At 44.7% G+C, this 16,721-nt stretch overlaps 1 protein-coding gene across 11 annotated transcripts in view; it reads right to left on the reverse strand.

Moving 5' to 3' along the window:
• Positions 1-2,003: 2,003 nt before the first annotated feature.
• The window catches only part of SH3GL3 (SH3 domain containing GRB2 like 3, endophilin A3), a 117,002-nt gene continuing 102,284 nt past the window's right edge, over positions 2,004-16,721 (reverse strand). For 9 of the 11 annotated variants that reach the window (XM_070775215.1, XM_070775219.1, XM_070775217.1 and 6 more), the window contains one exon: positions 13,008-13,678. In XM_070775215.1, coding sequence (XP_070631316.1) covers positions 13,473-13,678 — 206 coding nt within the window. In that variant the 3' untranslated portion in view covers positions 13,008-13,472. Of the gene's footprint in view, positions 3,647-13,007; positions 13,679-16,721 lie in introns of those variants that run through there. The other 2 variants (XM_070775218.1, XM_019983991.2) reach the window with 1 other exon arrangement.

Below are 16,721 nucleotides of genomic sequence, written 5' to 3' on the forward strand. Positions count from 1 at the left end.
AATAAGTTTATCTCACAGGTATCTCTAACACAAGGGTTTTCTCCACAGGGCACATCACAGGGTTCCTCTGCTTAGGAGCATGAGACAGCAAATCAGCACTGCTCTTGAGAGCCATTTTAAACAACAGAATCACCAAGGGGGAAAAAAAAAAGAGTAAAAGTGGCACTGAATAGGCCATCAGAGAATGCTTGTTTACAGTATGAGAGCTGAAACAAGGTGGAACATGGGGCCTGGATGAACTTGAGCTAGGAACATGTGTATCGGGCAACTCAAAATTTCACCCCTCATCAGAGAACCATGCTGCTGCTAAGTCGCTTCAGTTGTGTCTGACTCTTTGCAACCCCATAGACAGCAGCCCACCAGGCTCCTCTGTCCCTGGGATTCTCCAGGCAAGAATACTGGAGTGGGTTGCCATTTCCTCCTCTAATGCATGAAAGTGAAAAGTGAAAGTGAAGTCGCTCAGTCGTGTCCGACTCTTAGTGACCCCATGGACTGAAGCCTATCAGGCTCCTCCACCCATGGGATTTTCCAGGCAAGATTACTGGAGTGGGTTGCCATTGCCTTCTCCGAAAGAACCATGAATGTGCTGCAAATCTTGATTTGGGGGACTGCAAATACATTTTAGCAAGTAGGCAAGTTCGCAGATATGGAATCTGCAAATAATGAGGATTGACTGTGTGTGCTTCTCCTGTCAAGGTGTAAACTCAAAGCCTGAGCTGAGCATAACATGCCTGCATGATCAATTGCTCAGTCAGGTCCGACTCTTTGCGACCCCATGGACTGTAGCCTGCCAGGCTCCTCTGTCCATGGGGATTCTCCAGGCAAGAATACTGGAGTGGGTTGCCATTTTCTTCTCCAAGGAATCTTCCATAACCTAGGATCAAACCCGTGTCTCCTGCATGGTAGGCGGATTCTTTACCACTGAGCCACCTGGGATGCCCGTCAAGGTATGGTTGAGGAATAATGATTCCAAACACAATATATCAGACTCTGTTCCAGGTACTTCACTGGTATTAATTCTGTCCTTACACCAGCCCCTGGTAGCTCAACTGGTAAAAATCCACCTGCAATGCAGAAGCTCCGGGTTCAATTCCTGGGTCAGGAAGATCTGCTGGAGAAGGGATAGGGTACCCACCCCAGTATTCTTGGACTTCCCTGGTAGTTCAGCTGGTAAAGAATCCGCCTGCAATGTGGGAGACCTGGGTTTAATCCCTGGGTTGGGAAGATCCCCTGGAGAAGGGAATGGCTACCCACTCCAGTATTCTGGCCTAGAGAATTCCATGGACTATATAGTCCATGGGGTCACAAAGACTGAGTAAAAGACTGAGTGACTTTCACTTTCACACCAGCCTATGGGGTAAGTATCATGTTTATTCCACTTCACAAACTAGGAGACTGATGTAGAGAAAGGTTTAGACACCACATGTTCTTAGCAACTAGACAATACCGCATCTCACGTCATTCACACTCCAAAATAAAGCAAAAATCACATGAATATTCCAAATGAAATGGAGAATTCAAAGAGAGATTATGCTTGTGCAGTGGCAGCCGGTCACTCGCTCTGACTCTGGAAGGCACCAAGAAGGCTTCTGCAGTGGAGGCGGGTGGGGTTGTTGGAAGCATTTGAGCTGCTGGGCTCTCAGGTATTAATGGCTCAGCGGGGACTTCCTGTCTCATGTCTCTTGTCACACTCTTGACTCTGGAGTCAGCCTCCAGGGACTGCTCACACCAAGGAGGAGGCCCGGGATGAGCCTTTCTCTCCCACAAGTGCCAGGGAACATCAGATGAGCCCCCTCAAGGAACAGTTGGGAGAACATCAGGGAACTGGTGAAAAGCAGAAGACAAAGCATCACCAGTTCCCTGATGGAAGTTCCCCTTCCTGCTCACCCTGGTGGGTTGAGTCGTCAGACCTGTGAGTGCCGTTAAGGCACTGTCAGTTAGTGTTACCCATCCAAGCTCTGTCTGCTCGCCGCACAGCAGGCCAATGATCAGGAGACCAGGTGTTGAGGCAAGGAATAGTGACTTTATTCAGAAAGCCAGGCATCCGAGAAGATGGAGGACTAAAGTTCTAGAGTACCATCTTATGGGGTCTGGAAGCCAGTCTCTTTTATAGAACAGAGAGAGGGAAGAGGTGAGGAAGTAAAGTAAAAAGGCCATGGGCCTTGCAGAATATCTCCTGGCTTGGCCAGCGCTGGGGAGCTAGGAGAAGATGTATTAATTTCTTCAGGGGTCAGGGTATCTCCCTGGGAGCTGAACAAAGGTACTTTAGTTTAACATCAGGCAGAGGGGCAGGGTTCCCTGAGGCAGGCCATTATGTGTGCTTACAGCCACAGACAGCATCCTTTTAGTGATGAGAGTACCAAAAGCAACAGGAAGCAAAGCTTAAAAGAAATAGATCCAACATGGAGTCAGGCATGCTCTTTCCTGTTACATTAGGATAGCAAACTGCCCAAGTCTGGGAGGGTGGGCTGAACCTCACAGGTCCTGTCCCCAGATTCACCATCTAATCACCCCCAGAGAGCTCTCCTCCATCACTCTGCTGCTGCTGCTGCTGCTAAGTCACTTCAGTCGTGTCTGACTCTGTGTGACCCCGTAGATGGCAGCCCACCAGGCTCCACCATCCCTGGGATTCTCCAGGCAAGAACACTGGAGTGGGTTGCCATTGCCTTCTCCCTTCCATCACTCTACCCAAGTATAAATACAGAGCCATCCTTCAGTCTCTGTACCTACTCCCCCTGCCACCCACTCCCCTCTCCCCTGAAACCTGCCACAGTGTTTAAACAAGACATTGCCAAAGACATGGAGGTGGGGAAGATTGGGGAATGGTAAGAACAGAAGGGAATGAACCCCCTAAAAGCTATATCTGTCTGATCAGGCTACAGGGTGGGACTGCAGAACCAATCTCTCTCTGGTGGGTGGGGGAGGGGAGGTGGGGTGGGTGGGATTCAGACCCTCACTGCCTAGCTCCTGGACTCTCCCCTCATGAGAACCCCCACCACCTGGGGACAAAGGCAATGCCTTTCAATTTAGAGAAGTCTAAGAAACCAAATTCTGTTTCCTCCCTAAAATCCATTCTCTTGCATTCCCAGTCTCCCTTATCCGTCTAGTTTCCTAACCATGCTCCCAGCATCGCCTACTGACCACAACCAGACAAACACAACAATGCAACATTTGTATCAGAGATATATAGAGAGGTAGAGAAAGAAATGGAAACCCATTCCTGTCTGGGAAATCCCATGGACAGAGGAGCCTGGTGGGCTACTGTCCATGGGGTCACAAAGAGTCGGTCACGACTTAGTGGCTAAACAACAACAACATACAGAGAGGACCAGGAAGTTCCTACCAGTGATGCTGCTCTTGGGGTATGTGTGGATTTCACCCTGAGAAGTGACATCACGTCAGGGCTTTGGCCTGAATTTGTTCCTGATAACAGAATTACTGTTTCTGGTTGCGGGTCTTGTAGATGGGCTTGGGAAGCATGCTCAAGACTGTGTTGGAGGCTTGGTGAACAGGAGCCCTTGGAGATAAATCCTAGAGAAGTTATAGTTGACTGCAGAAGGCACGGAGGATCCAATGGGGAAACATTAGGTGAGCATGGTGTCTTCCAGGTGCGAGATTGCCCGGGGAGTGCTTTCACAGGAAAGACCTGGAAGGGAGCAAGGGACACAAATAGGGGTGGGTGGTGAGCAGAGACAGCCTGTGCACAAGGGTACGTGTGGATAGACACACAGACAGGCTCATAGACTGAGAGTCATGCCCTCGTGGTAGTTTGAGTCACTTATGGGGCAGTTCTTCTGGGTTTCCTTTGGCCAGTCGTCTTGCTTTGCCTGGTTCTAAGTCTGTATATAGTACATCTCAGGACCCTCCCAGGTTGACCCACTCTCTTAACCAAGATGGATTCTAGTGAAGAGGCCTATGGGTGGGTTGACATCAGCTACTATGGGGTGGTGGCCCTTCCCTTTTTCACCTTTGAGCAGCCTTTCTGCACATGTGTAGTTGGGAAGATTTCCTAGACCTTGAGAATGAGGAATATGTGGTCTTTTATCTCTTATCTGGGCAGAACTCAAGCTCCTCTCTCCCTCCTGCTATTCTGGGGCATCTGTCCACCAGGGAGGAACTCCAGCAGCTCAGCCTAGGGCCCATCTCTCTCCTGCCTCACTCTCATAAGCTAAAGAGGATGCTTCAGAGAAGGTCCTGGCTTTAAGCCCCTGACTGCCACACTCACATAAATGGGAGATGGGTGTATGTTCCCATGACGAGGGTTTGGACAGAGCATCTGCCCCAACAGCATCTAGCACACCTGGCTTCTCAGGTGTTCCCCACCCCACATGGAAAACAAGCTCAGCTAGAGGTGGTAGTTTCCTGTATGTCCAGAGCCCATCTTTGGAACACACATTTGCTTCATAAAAAGTGTTCAAGTCTCCCGCCTCATAAGCAGGAAAAAAAAAAAAGCCCTTGGGAAGAGGTGTGACAAGAGTGAAGGTTCTCCTTGGCGAGGGGCTCTGTGCGCACTGGCACAGCCTCGTTCTTGGTTTCTGCTCTTGTCCTGCACCTAGAGATCCATGATTTCAGGACTTCTTAGAGGTACTAGATCCATCGTGTCAAGGCAGGAGGCTTGGGCTTTCATACTGCTATAGCACTGGAGGTCTGAGCCAGTCAGAATCTCTGTCAGGAGAGTGAGGTGGTGTTGGACAGACTTTCTAGAAAGCTCCAAACCTTTGGGGTTGGGCAGGGGAGAGCTTTAGTCCCCCAAAGTGTTGCAAAGGAATGGAGTTGGATTTTGGTGACCCGTCTCAGGGCCAGCAAACTCTCCAGGCCCCAGACCCAAAGCTAACTTCATGTGGCCTCTAGGCTAGGAAGGGGTTGACCTGACTGTTTTACCTGCATCTCATACTCTGATTGTGTGTAAGTGTGTGTTTGATGCTCAGTCATGTCCAAGTCTTCACGACCCCATGAACTATAGCCCACCAGGCTCCTCTGTCCATGGGGTTTCCCAGGCAGGAATACTGGAGTAGGTTGCCATTTCCTTCTCCAGGGGATCTTCCTGACCCAGGGATCAAACCCTCCTCTCCTGAATTGCAGGTGGATTCTTTACCACTGAGCCAGGGGAAAGCCCATAAGCTTATTGAAAGTGAAAGTGAAGTCGTGCCCGACTCTTTGAGACCCCATGGATAGTAGCCTGCACCAAGCTCCTCCGTCCATGGGATTTTCAAGGCAAGAGTACTGGAGTGGGTTGCCATTTCCTTCTCCAGGGAATCTTCCCAATCCAGGGATTGAACCCAGGTCTCTCACATTGTAGACAGACGCTTTACCATCTGAGCCACCCTTATTGCATACAAGCAAATACTTAGGCCTCATTCAAGACTATGGCTTCTTTCTTTGCACATAATTCTAACAGGTTTGTTCATCTAGTTTTCAAGACTAAATTAGAGGCTCTGAGTTAGAAAGGGACAGAATCCCTACTCAGAAAAGGGATACTGGCAGCCTAAAGGTGCTACAGAAAAACTGTAAAAGGCAAAAGAAGTAAAAGACACCATAAGTCTGGTACAGTTTTGTTCACACTGGTAGGGCCTGAGAGGATCACAGGGTCACTGCAAGGGCTTTGTTCATGCTCGTGAACCCAGGTTATCTACAAATGCACTTGTTCATCACATTAAGTTTATGATGTATGGAAGTACAGGCTACATTTCAGAAAAATAGTCACTCATCAAAGGGCTAAACTGTAAGAAAAAGAAAACAAAGGCAGGCACCAACTATTCCTTTAACAAGTCACCTTTAACTTCCTGAAAAGTTCACACCTGTTGTGAACAGTCCTGTAGTGAACATTGGGGTACATGTGTCTTTTTCGATTATGGTTCTCTCAGAGTATATGTCCAGTAGTGGGACTGTAACAAAGGTCCATCTAGTCAAGGCTATGGTTTTTCCAGTGGTCATGTATGCATGTGAGAGTTGGGCTGTAAAGAAAGGTGAGCGCCGAAGAATTGATGCTTTTGAACTGTGGTGTTGGAGAAGACTCTTGAGAGTCCCTGGGACTGCAAGGAGATCAAACCAGTCCATCCTAAAGGAAATCAGTCCTGAATATTCATTGGAAGGACTGATGTTGAAGCTGAAACTCCAATACTTTAGCCACCTGATGCAAAGAGCTGACTCATTTGAAAAGACCCTGATGCTGGGAAAGATTGAGGGCAGGAGTAGAAGGGGACGACAGAGGATGAGATGGTTGGATGGCATCACCAACTCGATGCACATGGGTTTGGATGGACTCCTGGAGTTGGTGATGGACAGGGAGGCCTGGCGTACTGTGGTTCATGGGGTCACAAAGAGTTGGACATGACTGAGCAACTGAACTGAACTGAACTGATGGTACTTTTATTCCTAGTTTGTTAAGGAATCTTCGAACTGTTCTACATAGTGGCTGTAGCGATTTACATAACATGTGTAAAATAGATAACTAGTGGGTGGGGCAGCAGGAAGCTGCTATATAGCACAGGGAGCCCAGCCGGGCACTCTGTAACGCTTCACCTTAGAGGGTGGGAGGCTCAAGAGGGAGGGCAACCTGCTCCAGTACTCTTGCCTGGAAAATCCCATGGACGGAGGGGCCTGGTAGGCTGCAGTCCATGGGGTCGCTAAGAGTCGGACACGACTGAGCGACTTCACTTTCACTTTTCACTTTCATGCATTGGAGAAGGAAATGGCAACCCACTCCAGTGTTCTTGCCTGGAGAATCCCAGGGACGGAGAGCCTGGTGGGCTGCCGTCTACCGGGTCGCACAGAGTCTGATACGACTGAAGCGACTTAGCAGCAGCATATATATATATATCATCACCCCCAGGTGGCGCTAGTGGTAAAAACAACAACAATAACAACAAAAACCCGCCTGCCTATGCAGGACACACAGGAGACATGGGTTCTACCCCTAGGTCGGGAAGATTCCCTGGAGGCAGGAGCATGGCAACCCACTCCAGTATTCTTGCCTAGAGAATTCCATGGACAGAGGAGCCTGGCAGGCAACAGTCCACAGGGTCGCAAAGAGTCGGACACGACTCAGCGACTAACACTTTCTTACTTACATATATATACATATATAAATATGTGTGTGTATATATATATGCATGCTAAGTTGCTTCAGTCGTGTCTGACTCTTGCAACCCCATGGACTGCAGCCCACCACGCTCCTCTGTCCATGAAATTTTCCAGGCTAAGTGTGTATATATATATCTATATATAACTGATTCACATTGATGTATGGCAGAGACCATGACAACACTGTAAAGCAATTATCCTTCAATAAAAAAAGTTCACACCTAGCACATCATCTCTGACAATTCCAGGAGACCAGGCTTTTTTTCCAGAATTGATTCATTTGAGCAAAAAGAACAGAGTACAAAGTACTCTGTACACTTAACTGTTTAAAAATGTGATACCAGTTTTCTTACAAGTTGTCAAGAAGAGTTGTGCCCCAAAGCATTTTCTCCCATGCTGCACTGCACATTACTCACCCCGCACTGCAGAATGAGACCCGCCTGTTTAGTCTGCTTCCTTACATGTTCCTTACTCTGTCCGCTTGGCAATATTTGGGTTGGAAACACCACAAAGAAATACTTGAAAAGTCTTTTTTCAAATATAAGTTCAATAAAAACATTTCTATGTATTACATTTTGCAAAACACACTTAACTTCAGGAGAGTTTAGATAGCCAATTAAGCATTTTTATCCCTTCTTTACCACGGCTTGGGCAAAAATCTTCTATGGATGAGTATGAAGAACTAAATTCCTTCAGATGCAACCATTCACATCTGGTCAGTTTTAGGCTTAAAGAACAATTCAGTTCAATGTAGCAAAATGCAATATTTATATTTTTTGCAATATATATTAAATTTTTGCCAGGTATGTCTAGGTCCTGGGAATACAATGGCATGGTAATATACAGCCCTGCCTGGAGGAGTAAATGAGATACAGTGTGATAAATGATTTCAGAGATATAAGCACAAGGAGCTAGAAAAGTTTTGCATAGGATGGCAACTAATTCAATCATGGGGCTTTTAAAGATGTCTTAGGAGAAGTGATATTTCAGCTATGAACTAAACTTGCTTTTTTTTTTTTTTTTAAGAATCTCCATACTGTTTTCTATAGTGGTTGCACCAGCTTACATTCCCACCAACAATATAGGAGGGTTTCTTTTTTTTCCCCACACCCTGTCCAGCATTTGTTATTTGTAGAGGTGGCTCAGATGGAAAAGAATCTGCCTACAATGCAGAACAGGGTTTGATCCCGGGATCAGGAAAATCCCCTGAAGAAGGAAATGGCTATCCACCCCAGTATTCCTGCCTGGGATATCCCATGGACTGAGGAATCTGGTGGGCTATAGTCCATGGGATCTCAGAGTCGGACACGATTAAGCGATTAACACTTTCAAACTTTCATTCTGCCTGGTGTGAGGTGGTACCTCATTGTAGTTTCGGTTTGCATTTCTCTGATAATTAGCAATGTTGAGCATCTTTTCATGTGCCTGTTGGCCATCTGTGTGTCTTCTGTAAAGAAATGTCTATTTAGATCTTCTGCCCATTTTTCCATAGGATTGTTTGGTTTTTTGTTGTTGATTTGTGTGAGCTGTTTGTTTATTTTGGAAATTAAGTCCTTGTCGGTCCCATCACTTGTAAATGTTTTCTCCTAGTCTGTAGGTTGTCTTTTCTCTTTGTTTATGGTTTTCTTTGCTGTGCAAAAGCTTGTAAGTTTGATTAGGTCCCATTTGTTTACTTTTGTTTTTATTTCTGTTGCCTTGGGAGACTGATATTGGTATGATTTATGTCAAAGAATGTTTTGTCTGGCTGTATTTTTAATAATTCAAGCAAGAGCTCATGATGGCCTAAGCTGGTACAAGTGGTAGTGAAAACAGAAGAAAATAGAAAGATTTGAGACAGTTGTTAAAGAATTTTTAAGACTTGGTGAATTACTTAAAAGAGTAGAGAGAGACAGTCAAGGTTGATACCCTGATTCCTGCATGGGCCATGGGTGATGGCAGTGTCATTTGCGGAGTTGGAAGTGTAAGAGGAAGAGGAGTGTATTGGGTGGAAAGAGAGAGAGTGAGAGATGATGACTTAACTTGGAACATTCTGAGCTGGAAATCCCTCTGGGTCTAGAATCAGGATGACAACCTGAGCTGGAGATTTAGCTTCATGACTCATCAGCATGTGGTTGATACTTGAAGCCATGGAAGTAGACAGTGTGGATGAAAACAGCCAGCTCATCCACCATCTATCCATACATCCATTCATCAGAAAAGGAATTTCTGTGTATTCTCCAGTGTGCATGCAGTATACGTGTGAAAGTTTGAAAGTTTAGTCTCTCAGTTGTGTCCGACTCTTTGCGACCCCATGGACTGCAGCCCACCAGGCTCCTCTGTCCATGGGATTTTCCAGGCAAGAGTACTGGAGTGGGTTGCCATTTCCTTCTCCAGAGGATCTTCTGACCCAGGAATCAAACCCAGGTCTCCCACATTATAGGCAGACACTTTAGTGTCTGAGCCACCAGGGAAGTCCCTATATGTATAATTTCTCCTAAACAGTGAAAATATCACACGTTTCTTTTTCTCAAAAAAAAAAAAAAAAACCACCACTGAGGAGCCATCATCGTGAGGCACTTTTGATTTCTGTCTTCACCACTTGCTCATAGGGTTGAGTGGCTCTGGCCAAAAGGATGTTTCCTCAGCTCTGTTCTTTTGCTCTTTTATTGTGAACTTCAATCTGAAAGACACACCCACCCCTGAATCCTCCATGGCGAAGTCTGACATTCAATCCTAGCCTGGGGCTCTGGTTTACCATCAAAGCGTGAGTGGGTCTTATTCAGCCTTTCCCAAGAAATTGCTAAACGCTGTTTCATTAAATGTGTGCCAGAGAAGTATATTTTTCTTATTGTTTTTTAAAAACCAAGAAAGAACCAAAAAAAACTGTGAAACAAGTATCTCCAAATTCATGTATGGTGTCAGGAAGATTGAGAACAAAATGACTAGTGTTCTACAAGCATAAACAAGAAAAATGGAAAAGAACTTTTTCTTTAAAAAAGGAAGTCCCTAGGTATACCTACGGCTAATTCATGTTGATGTACAGCAGAAAACAAAGCAATATTATAACGCAATTATCCTTCAATTAAAAATAAATAATTTTTTTAAAAACCCTGATATTGCTATGAACTGTCAGATCAGGTAGAGACTTCAGATCAAAGATGATTTGAACTCAAATGTTGTATTCAAACTACCCATTCCCCACTGAAACCACTAAATGGATACTATATCAAATTCTCTATGAGTGCTGGAAGCTGAGGAAGGGAATTGCCCCCATAACTGCGACTCACAGGGTTGATGCGATACACCAGTAGCCATTGCTCTGATGACAGTGGCCCTTGTGACAGAGGAAGAGAGCTGTGCGCTGTGAATGTCATCTTATGACATTGCCAGGAAGCTAAGGCAACTATGGTTATCCTGTGGGAGAGTCAACATCACCTGTTCTTTTCTAATTTATTTTTATTTATTTATTTTTGACTGTGCCGCACAGCATGCAGGATCTTAGTTCCCCGACCAGGGATCACACCCACGCCCCTACAATGGAAGCATGGATTCCCAACCACAGGACCGCCAGGGTTAGTCCCAACATCACCTGATTCTGGCCTGTGAGCTCACAGGGATGGTCCCTCGGAGGGGCATCTCCCTGTGTGGTATGCCCCTGGGCTGCCTCCTGGAGTGTATGCAAACCACAGACCGTGGTTTTCACAATGATCAGTTTAAGGTGACCAAAGTGTGTCACCCTTCTGATGAAGGTTCTGAGGAGCAGCAGCCCTTCCATCCTTGAAATCTCAAGAGTTACAGGAGCCTTTGAAGAGCAATCATCTTCTGAGTTGCATCTAGATGCACTGGGAGAGTCAAGAGACAGAGGTGGTGACAGCTGAGAGCAACACAGCCTCGTGTCCTCCCGTTATGGGTGCTCAGTTATTACCATGCCTGTGGCATCACATGGACAGTTATTAATATGTACATAAGGATTGAATAGGCTTCCCAGGTGGCACTAGCAGTAAAGAACCCACCTGCCAATGCAGGACAGCATCACAACCCACTCCAGTTTTCTTGCCTGGAGAATCCCATGAACAGAGGAGCCTGGCACGCTATAGTCCATGGGGTCACAAAGAGCTGGACACGACTGAGTGACTGACACAATGCTGCATCAGTTTCCTAGGGCTGTCCTAACAAATGACTGTGGCTAGGTGACTCAAAACAACAGAAACTAATTAGCCCACTCTTCTGGAGGCCAGATGTCCAAAGTCAATGTGTCAGCAAGTCCGTGCAGCACCTGAAGGTTCTGAGGAGAATCCTTTCTCACCTCTTCCTTGGCTTCTGGGAGCACCACTCCAATCTTTGTCTTCACATGCTCCGCCTGTGGCCTGCTCCCCTATGTCTGGTTCTGTGACAAATCCCCGTCTCCTTTCTCTTTGGATACCAGTCACTGGGTTCAGCGCATGTGTTTGGTCACTCAGTCATGTCTGACTCTTGCGACCCCAAGGACTGCAGCCCACCAGGCTCCTCTGTCCATGGGATTTTCCAGGCAAGAATACTAGAATGGGTTGCCATTTCCTCTTCCAGGAGATCTTTCCGACCCAGGGATTGAGCCCGTATCTCCTGTGTCTCCTGCATTGCAGGTGGCTTCCTTACTCGTTGAGCCATTGGAGAAGCCCCATTGGATTCAGGGCCCACCCTAAATCCAGGATGATCTCACCTTAAGACCTTTAACTTGACTCCATCTGCAAAGACCTTATTTCTGAACTCACATTTTCAGGTACTGGAGATGATGACTCAGACATTTCTTTTTGGAGGCCGTTAATCAACCCACTCCAGCCACCAATACTAAAGATTACCCTACATTCTGTGTCCCACTCGAAAGGATGCCCAAGAAGTTGTCCAACATAGCTTATCAGAGGTTCTAAGACTGAGACCAAACGACATTAAGGCACTCTAATAATAACATACTAATATAAATGTAGACACAGACAGAACGTAGAAAGAATTCTCACAGGTCAATAATAAACAATTGAAAATGGTCAAAAGATTTGAAGAGGCACTCACGAAAGCTACACATATGCCCAATGAGCATATTAAAAGATGCTCCACATCATCACTCATCATCCGAGATTGGTCCATGGGAGGCACAAAGGGGCTCAGAATTACAGGACTGTAAATTAAATAAGAGGCTTTCTACACCAAGTCCCCTACATACAAATGAGATCCATTCCAAGACTGCGTCCGTAAGTCCAGTTTGCTCATCAATCCAACAAAGTTAGCCTGGGTACCCAACTAACACAATAGGCTATATAGTACTGCAGTGTCATAGGTTTATAATACTTTTCACACAAATATTACATTAAAAAAAAAAAAAAAAAAAAACATTTTTATTCTTACAGTACAGTACCTTGAAAAGTACAGTAGTGCCAGCTACATCACCACAGCTTTTACACGGTATAGGGGAGTGCAGGTTCAATTCCAGGTCAGGAAGCTAAGAACCCACATGCCTTGCAGCCAAAGAATCAAAACAAAATGGAAGCAATAGTAACAAATTCAATACGGGCTTTAAAAATGGTCCAGATTTTTAAAAAATTAAGAAAGCAAACAACAACAACAAAAGAATATCTAGTAGCTATTTATATTTAGAGTTGTGGTGGGTTAGTGTCTGCTTCCTTACCTTCGTGCACAGGTCTGGAGGTTGGCTAGAGTCACTCAGTTCTGGCCCATGCATCTCCCTGCAGTCAGCTAGCTTGGGCATGTTCTCGTGATGGAGATGCACAGGTGCAGAGTACAGGTGGAAAGACTTGAGTATTTTTCAAGTCCCCATTGGTATCCAGCCTGCTACCATCCCACAGGCCAAACAAGTCACCAGCCTGCACCCCAGGTCAGGGTGGTCACAGGAGGAATTCACAGCTGTACGACTGCATTTCGGAATCGATTCAACATTAAGAATGACCAAGGCCTTTTGCCAACACAGTGCGTCATGTTTATTGGGTGATTCACAGGTCAGGAAAACACACGAAGGGGAAAGACCGGAGGCCATCAGTCATGTCAGGAAACAAACTATTTAGCAATTCTTAGCTTCAAGTGTTGTCTTCCATCACAGCTTGAGGAAGATGGGCCAGTCCCTGACAGAGCAGTAGCGGGTGCTGTTTATTTTTAGCAACAAGAAGCACATACATTTATTTAACCAGTGACTTTTAGGACAATCAGCAAAAGAAGAAAACTGTATTTCCATGGAGCCAAGACAAGAAAATCATTTATACAAATTAAACTGATACAAAATACATTATAAAGAGAACCACACATACAAAACTCATTAACTTGGTCAAAGAGCAAGAATGCCACAGAACAACCACGCTGAGAATACTGGTGTGAATTCATTTCGGTTATGAAACTTATGTCCGAGAGAGTGTGAGTTATCACATTTACTGAGGTAAAGGCACAATCACTTCCACATAGTTAATGGGGAAGAAGCCAGATTCCCCATGCAGAATTCCTTCATACCAGTTTTCATCTATTTGATTGGTTAATGTAATGATGTCCCCTTCTTTAAATCCTAGTTCTCCTTGGTTTTCAGGCTCAAAGTCATAGAGACCACGACAGCAGGGCTGGTCCATGGGAACGTTAGAACCTGTCCGCATCGTGTGGAGACAAAAAGCAAATGGTTAACGTGACGGAGCATCCGTGGGGTGCTGCAGAGACCAGGAACAGCAGGCCCCTGCCTGCCTTTCCAGGACAAGGCTGGCTCAGCACCCACTGTGGGCCCTGCACTTGTGGCCTCTGCCCTCCTCAGCTCTCCCTCCTCCCCTAGCTGACCTCCTGAGCGCATGGCTTTTCTCATCAGTTCTCCTAGCCAGAAAAATTCAGGCCCAGCCCCTGTTCTTTAAGCAGCTGTTCAGCTCTGCCTGAAGCCCAAGGGAGGTGCAGAATTTTACAAGGCCTAACCCCTGCCTTCAGGGAGCTCATAGTTCCTTTCTGGAGAGTGGACAACACATGAGAAACATCTGAAGAACAAAGATGAGGGACTTCCCTGGTGGTCCAGCGGTTCAGACTCCATGCTTCCAACGCAGGGGACGCGGGTTCAATCCCGGATCAGGGAACTAAGATCCCCGTGTGCCACACAGTGTGGCCAAAAAATAAAATAAATTGATAAGAAACCAAGGCTAAAACAACAACAACAACAAAACAACAAAGACGAGGTAGTGTATCACCTATAACTCAGAGAAGAAGGAAGCAGAAAAGACCTGGATGGTCAGGGCCGTATTCCTAGAGCTGGTAACCAGGGGGTGGAACATGGCAGGGTGTGAGACTAGACAGACAAGAGCAGAATCTCTACAGACCAGCCTGCAGCCTTGGGATTGTTGTACCAAGCTGGTAGTTCTCAGGACAACATTTTTAACGTAATTATTTTTTCATTTCAAAACCAAAACTAAACACGGTAAAAAGAGAAAGACAAAAAGAGTAAATACATGCAAAATTGAGAGAATAAATACATGCTAATGAAGAGGTGCATGTGTGTGTGCTAAGTCATTTCAGTCCTGTCTGACTCTGTGTGACCCCATGGACTGTAGCCCTCCAGGTTCCTCTGACCACGGGATTCTCCAGGCAAGAATACTGCAGTGGGTTGCCATGCCCACCTCCAGGGGATCTTCTGGACCCAGGGATCAAACCCACATCTCTTACAACTCCTGCATTGACAGGCAGGTTCTTTACCACTAGTGCCACCTGGGAAGCCCCAATGAAGAGGTCACCAGTGTTAAATTAACGTGATGGCATAGAAGTTTCCAGATAACTTTATGAATATATTTGTGTATGTATTTAACATATAATTATTTTCATAAAAGAATATTCCTATTATATTACGATGAACATTTTCCAGGTTACTTTTAATTACTGAACAGCTGTCAACTATATCAGGATAACATAATTTATTGTTGTTTTGGTCGCGTGGTGTGGCACATGGGATATTAATTCCCTGACCAAGGATCAAACCCCTGTTCCCTGAATTGGGAGCTCAGAGTCTTAACCACTGGACCACAGGGAAGTCCCTAACATAATTTCTTTAACTGATACCCTCTTGTAGGATATTTAAAGGTCTTCCTTTCCTTCCTTCCTCTTTCTCTCTCTCTTCCCTTCTATATTCCTTCCTTTTCATTTTCCCATTTGTTTCCTCTTGGCATTCATTGGTAACTCTTTGAAAAATATCGTAATATATGTGTATTTATAAATATGTACATTTAATTCCTGAGGGTAAACTTCTAGAAGGAAATTAGCTCTTCATAGACATAACTTTTTCTAAGACTTTTAAAATTTACTACAGTATATTTTTCTATTTTCTTTGTCTTAAAAGTATTAGGTGCCCCTAATATTTATGGACTTTCATACTATAAATATTAACCTCGTATCTGTCATGTTTGATATATACACTATTTCCAGCTTATTATCTGTATTTTTTTCCCTTTCATTTTGTTTTTGGAGTGTGTACTGGGGGTGGGGCAGGGATGGGGGTTTCTGTTTTATTTTGCCATCCATGCAGAAATTTTAAACCACATAAAGCAAAGTGATGAAACTTTTCATTCATGGTTTCCCTTCCACAGTTATATATAAATATTCAACTAAGTTTATCCCAGTAATTTTTTAAAATTAATTTTTAATGTGAAGATGCTCTCCTTAAATCCATTTAGATTTTTGCAAATAAAGATATTATATATTTTTAATAATGTTTAAGCAGCTATCTGAATGCAATTTATTAAATAGTAATAATCCATTATTCTCAACTGATTTCAATCCTACTTTTGTCTTATGTGCACTTGGATCTATTTTAGCATTTTCTACTTTCCCCACTGATGTATTTCAGTAACTGTACCACACCATTTTAAATAGTCTAGCTTTAAAGCAAATGTCCCTTAGACTGCAAGGAGATCAAACCAGTCAATCCTAAAGGAAATCAACCCTGAATATTCATGGGAAGGACTGATGCTAAAGCTGAATCTCCAACACTTTGGCCACCTGATACGAAGATCCAACTCATTGGAAAAGACCCTGATGCTGGGAAAGATTGAAGGCAAAAGAATGGGCAGCAGATGAGATGGTTAGATAGCATCACTGACTCACTGGACATAAATTTGAGCAAACTCTGGGAGATAGTGGAGGACAGGGGAGCCTGGCATGCTACAGACCATGGGATTACAAAGAGTCTGATACGACTTAGCAACAACAACAAAAAGTAAAAGTAATTAGTAAAGCAAGTTCCTCTCTATTACTCTTCTACAGGCATCCCTTAGAGATATTGCAGATTTGGTTCCAGACCATTGCAATAAAGCAAACATCTCAATAAAGCAAGTCACACACATTTTTTTTGTTTCCCAATACATATAAAAGCTGTTTACACCATCCTGTAAATAGCATTGTATCTAAAAAAACAATGTATACACCTTAATTTTAAAATACTTTATTGCTGAAAAATGCTAACCATAATTTGAGCCTTCAACAAGTCAATCATTTCTGCTGGTGGAGAGTCTTGCCTTGGTGTTGATGGCTGCTGACTTATGAGGGTGGTGGTTGCCGAAGGTTGGGTGGCTGTGGCAACTTCTTAAAATAAGACAAGAGTGAAATCTGCCTCATGGATTGACTCATCCTTTCACAAACAATTTCTCTGTAGCAGGCAATGCTGT

Source organism: Bos indicus, chromosome 21 (assembly GCF_029378745.1).
Source record: "Bos indicus isolate NIAB-ARS_2022 breed Sahiwal x Tharparkar chromosome 21, NIAB-ARS_B.indTharparkar_mat_pri_1.0, whole genome shotgun sequence".
NCBI classification, from domain to species: domain Eukaryota; kingdom Metazoa; phylum Chordata; class Mammalia; order Artiodactyla; family Bovidae; genus Bos; species Bos indicus.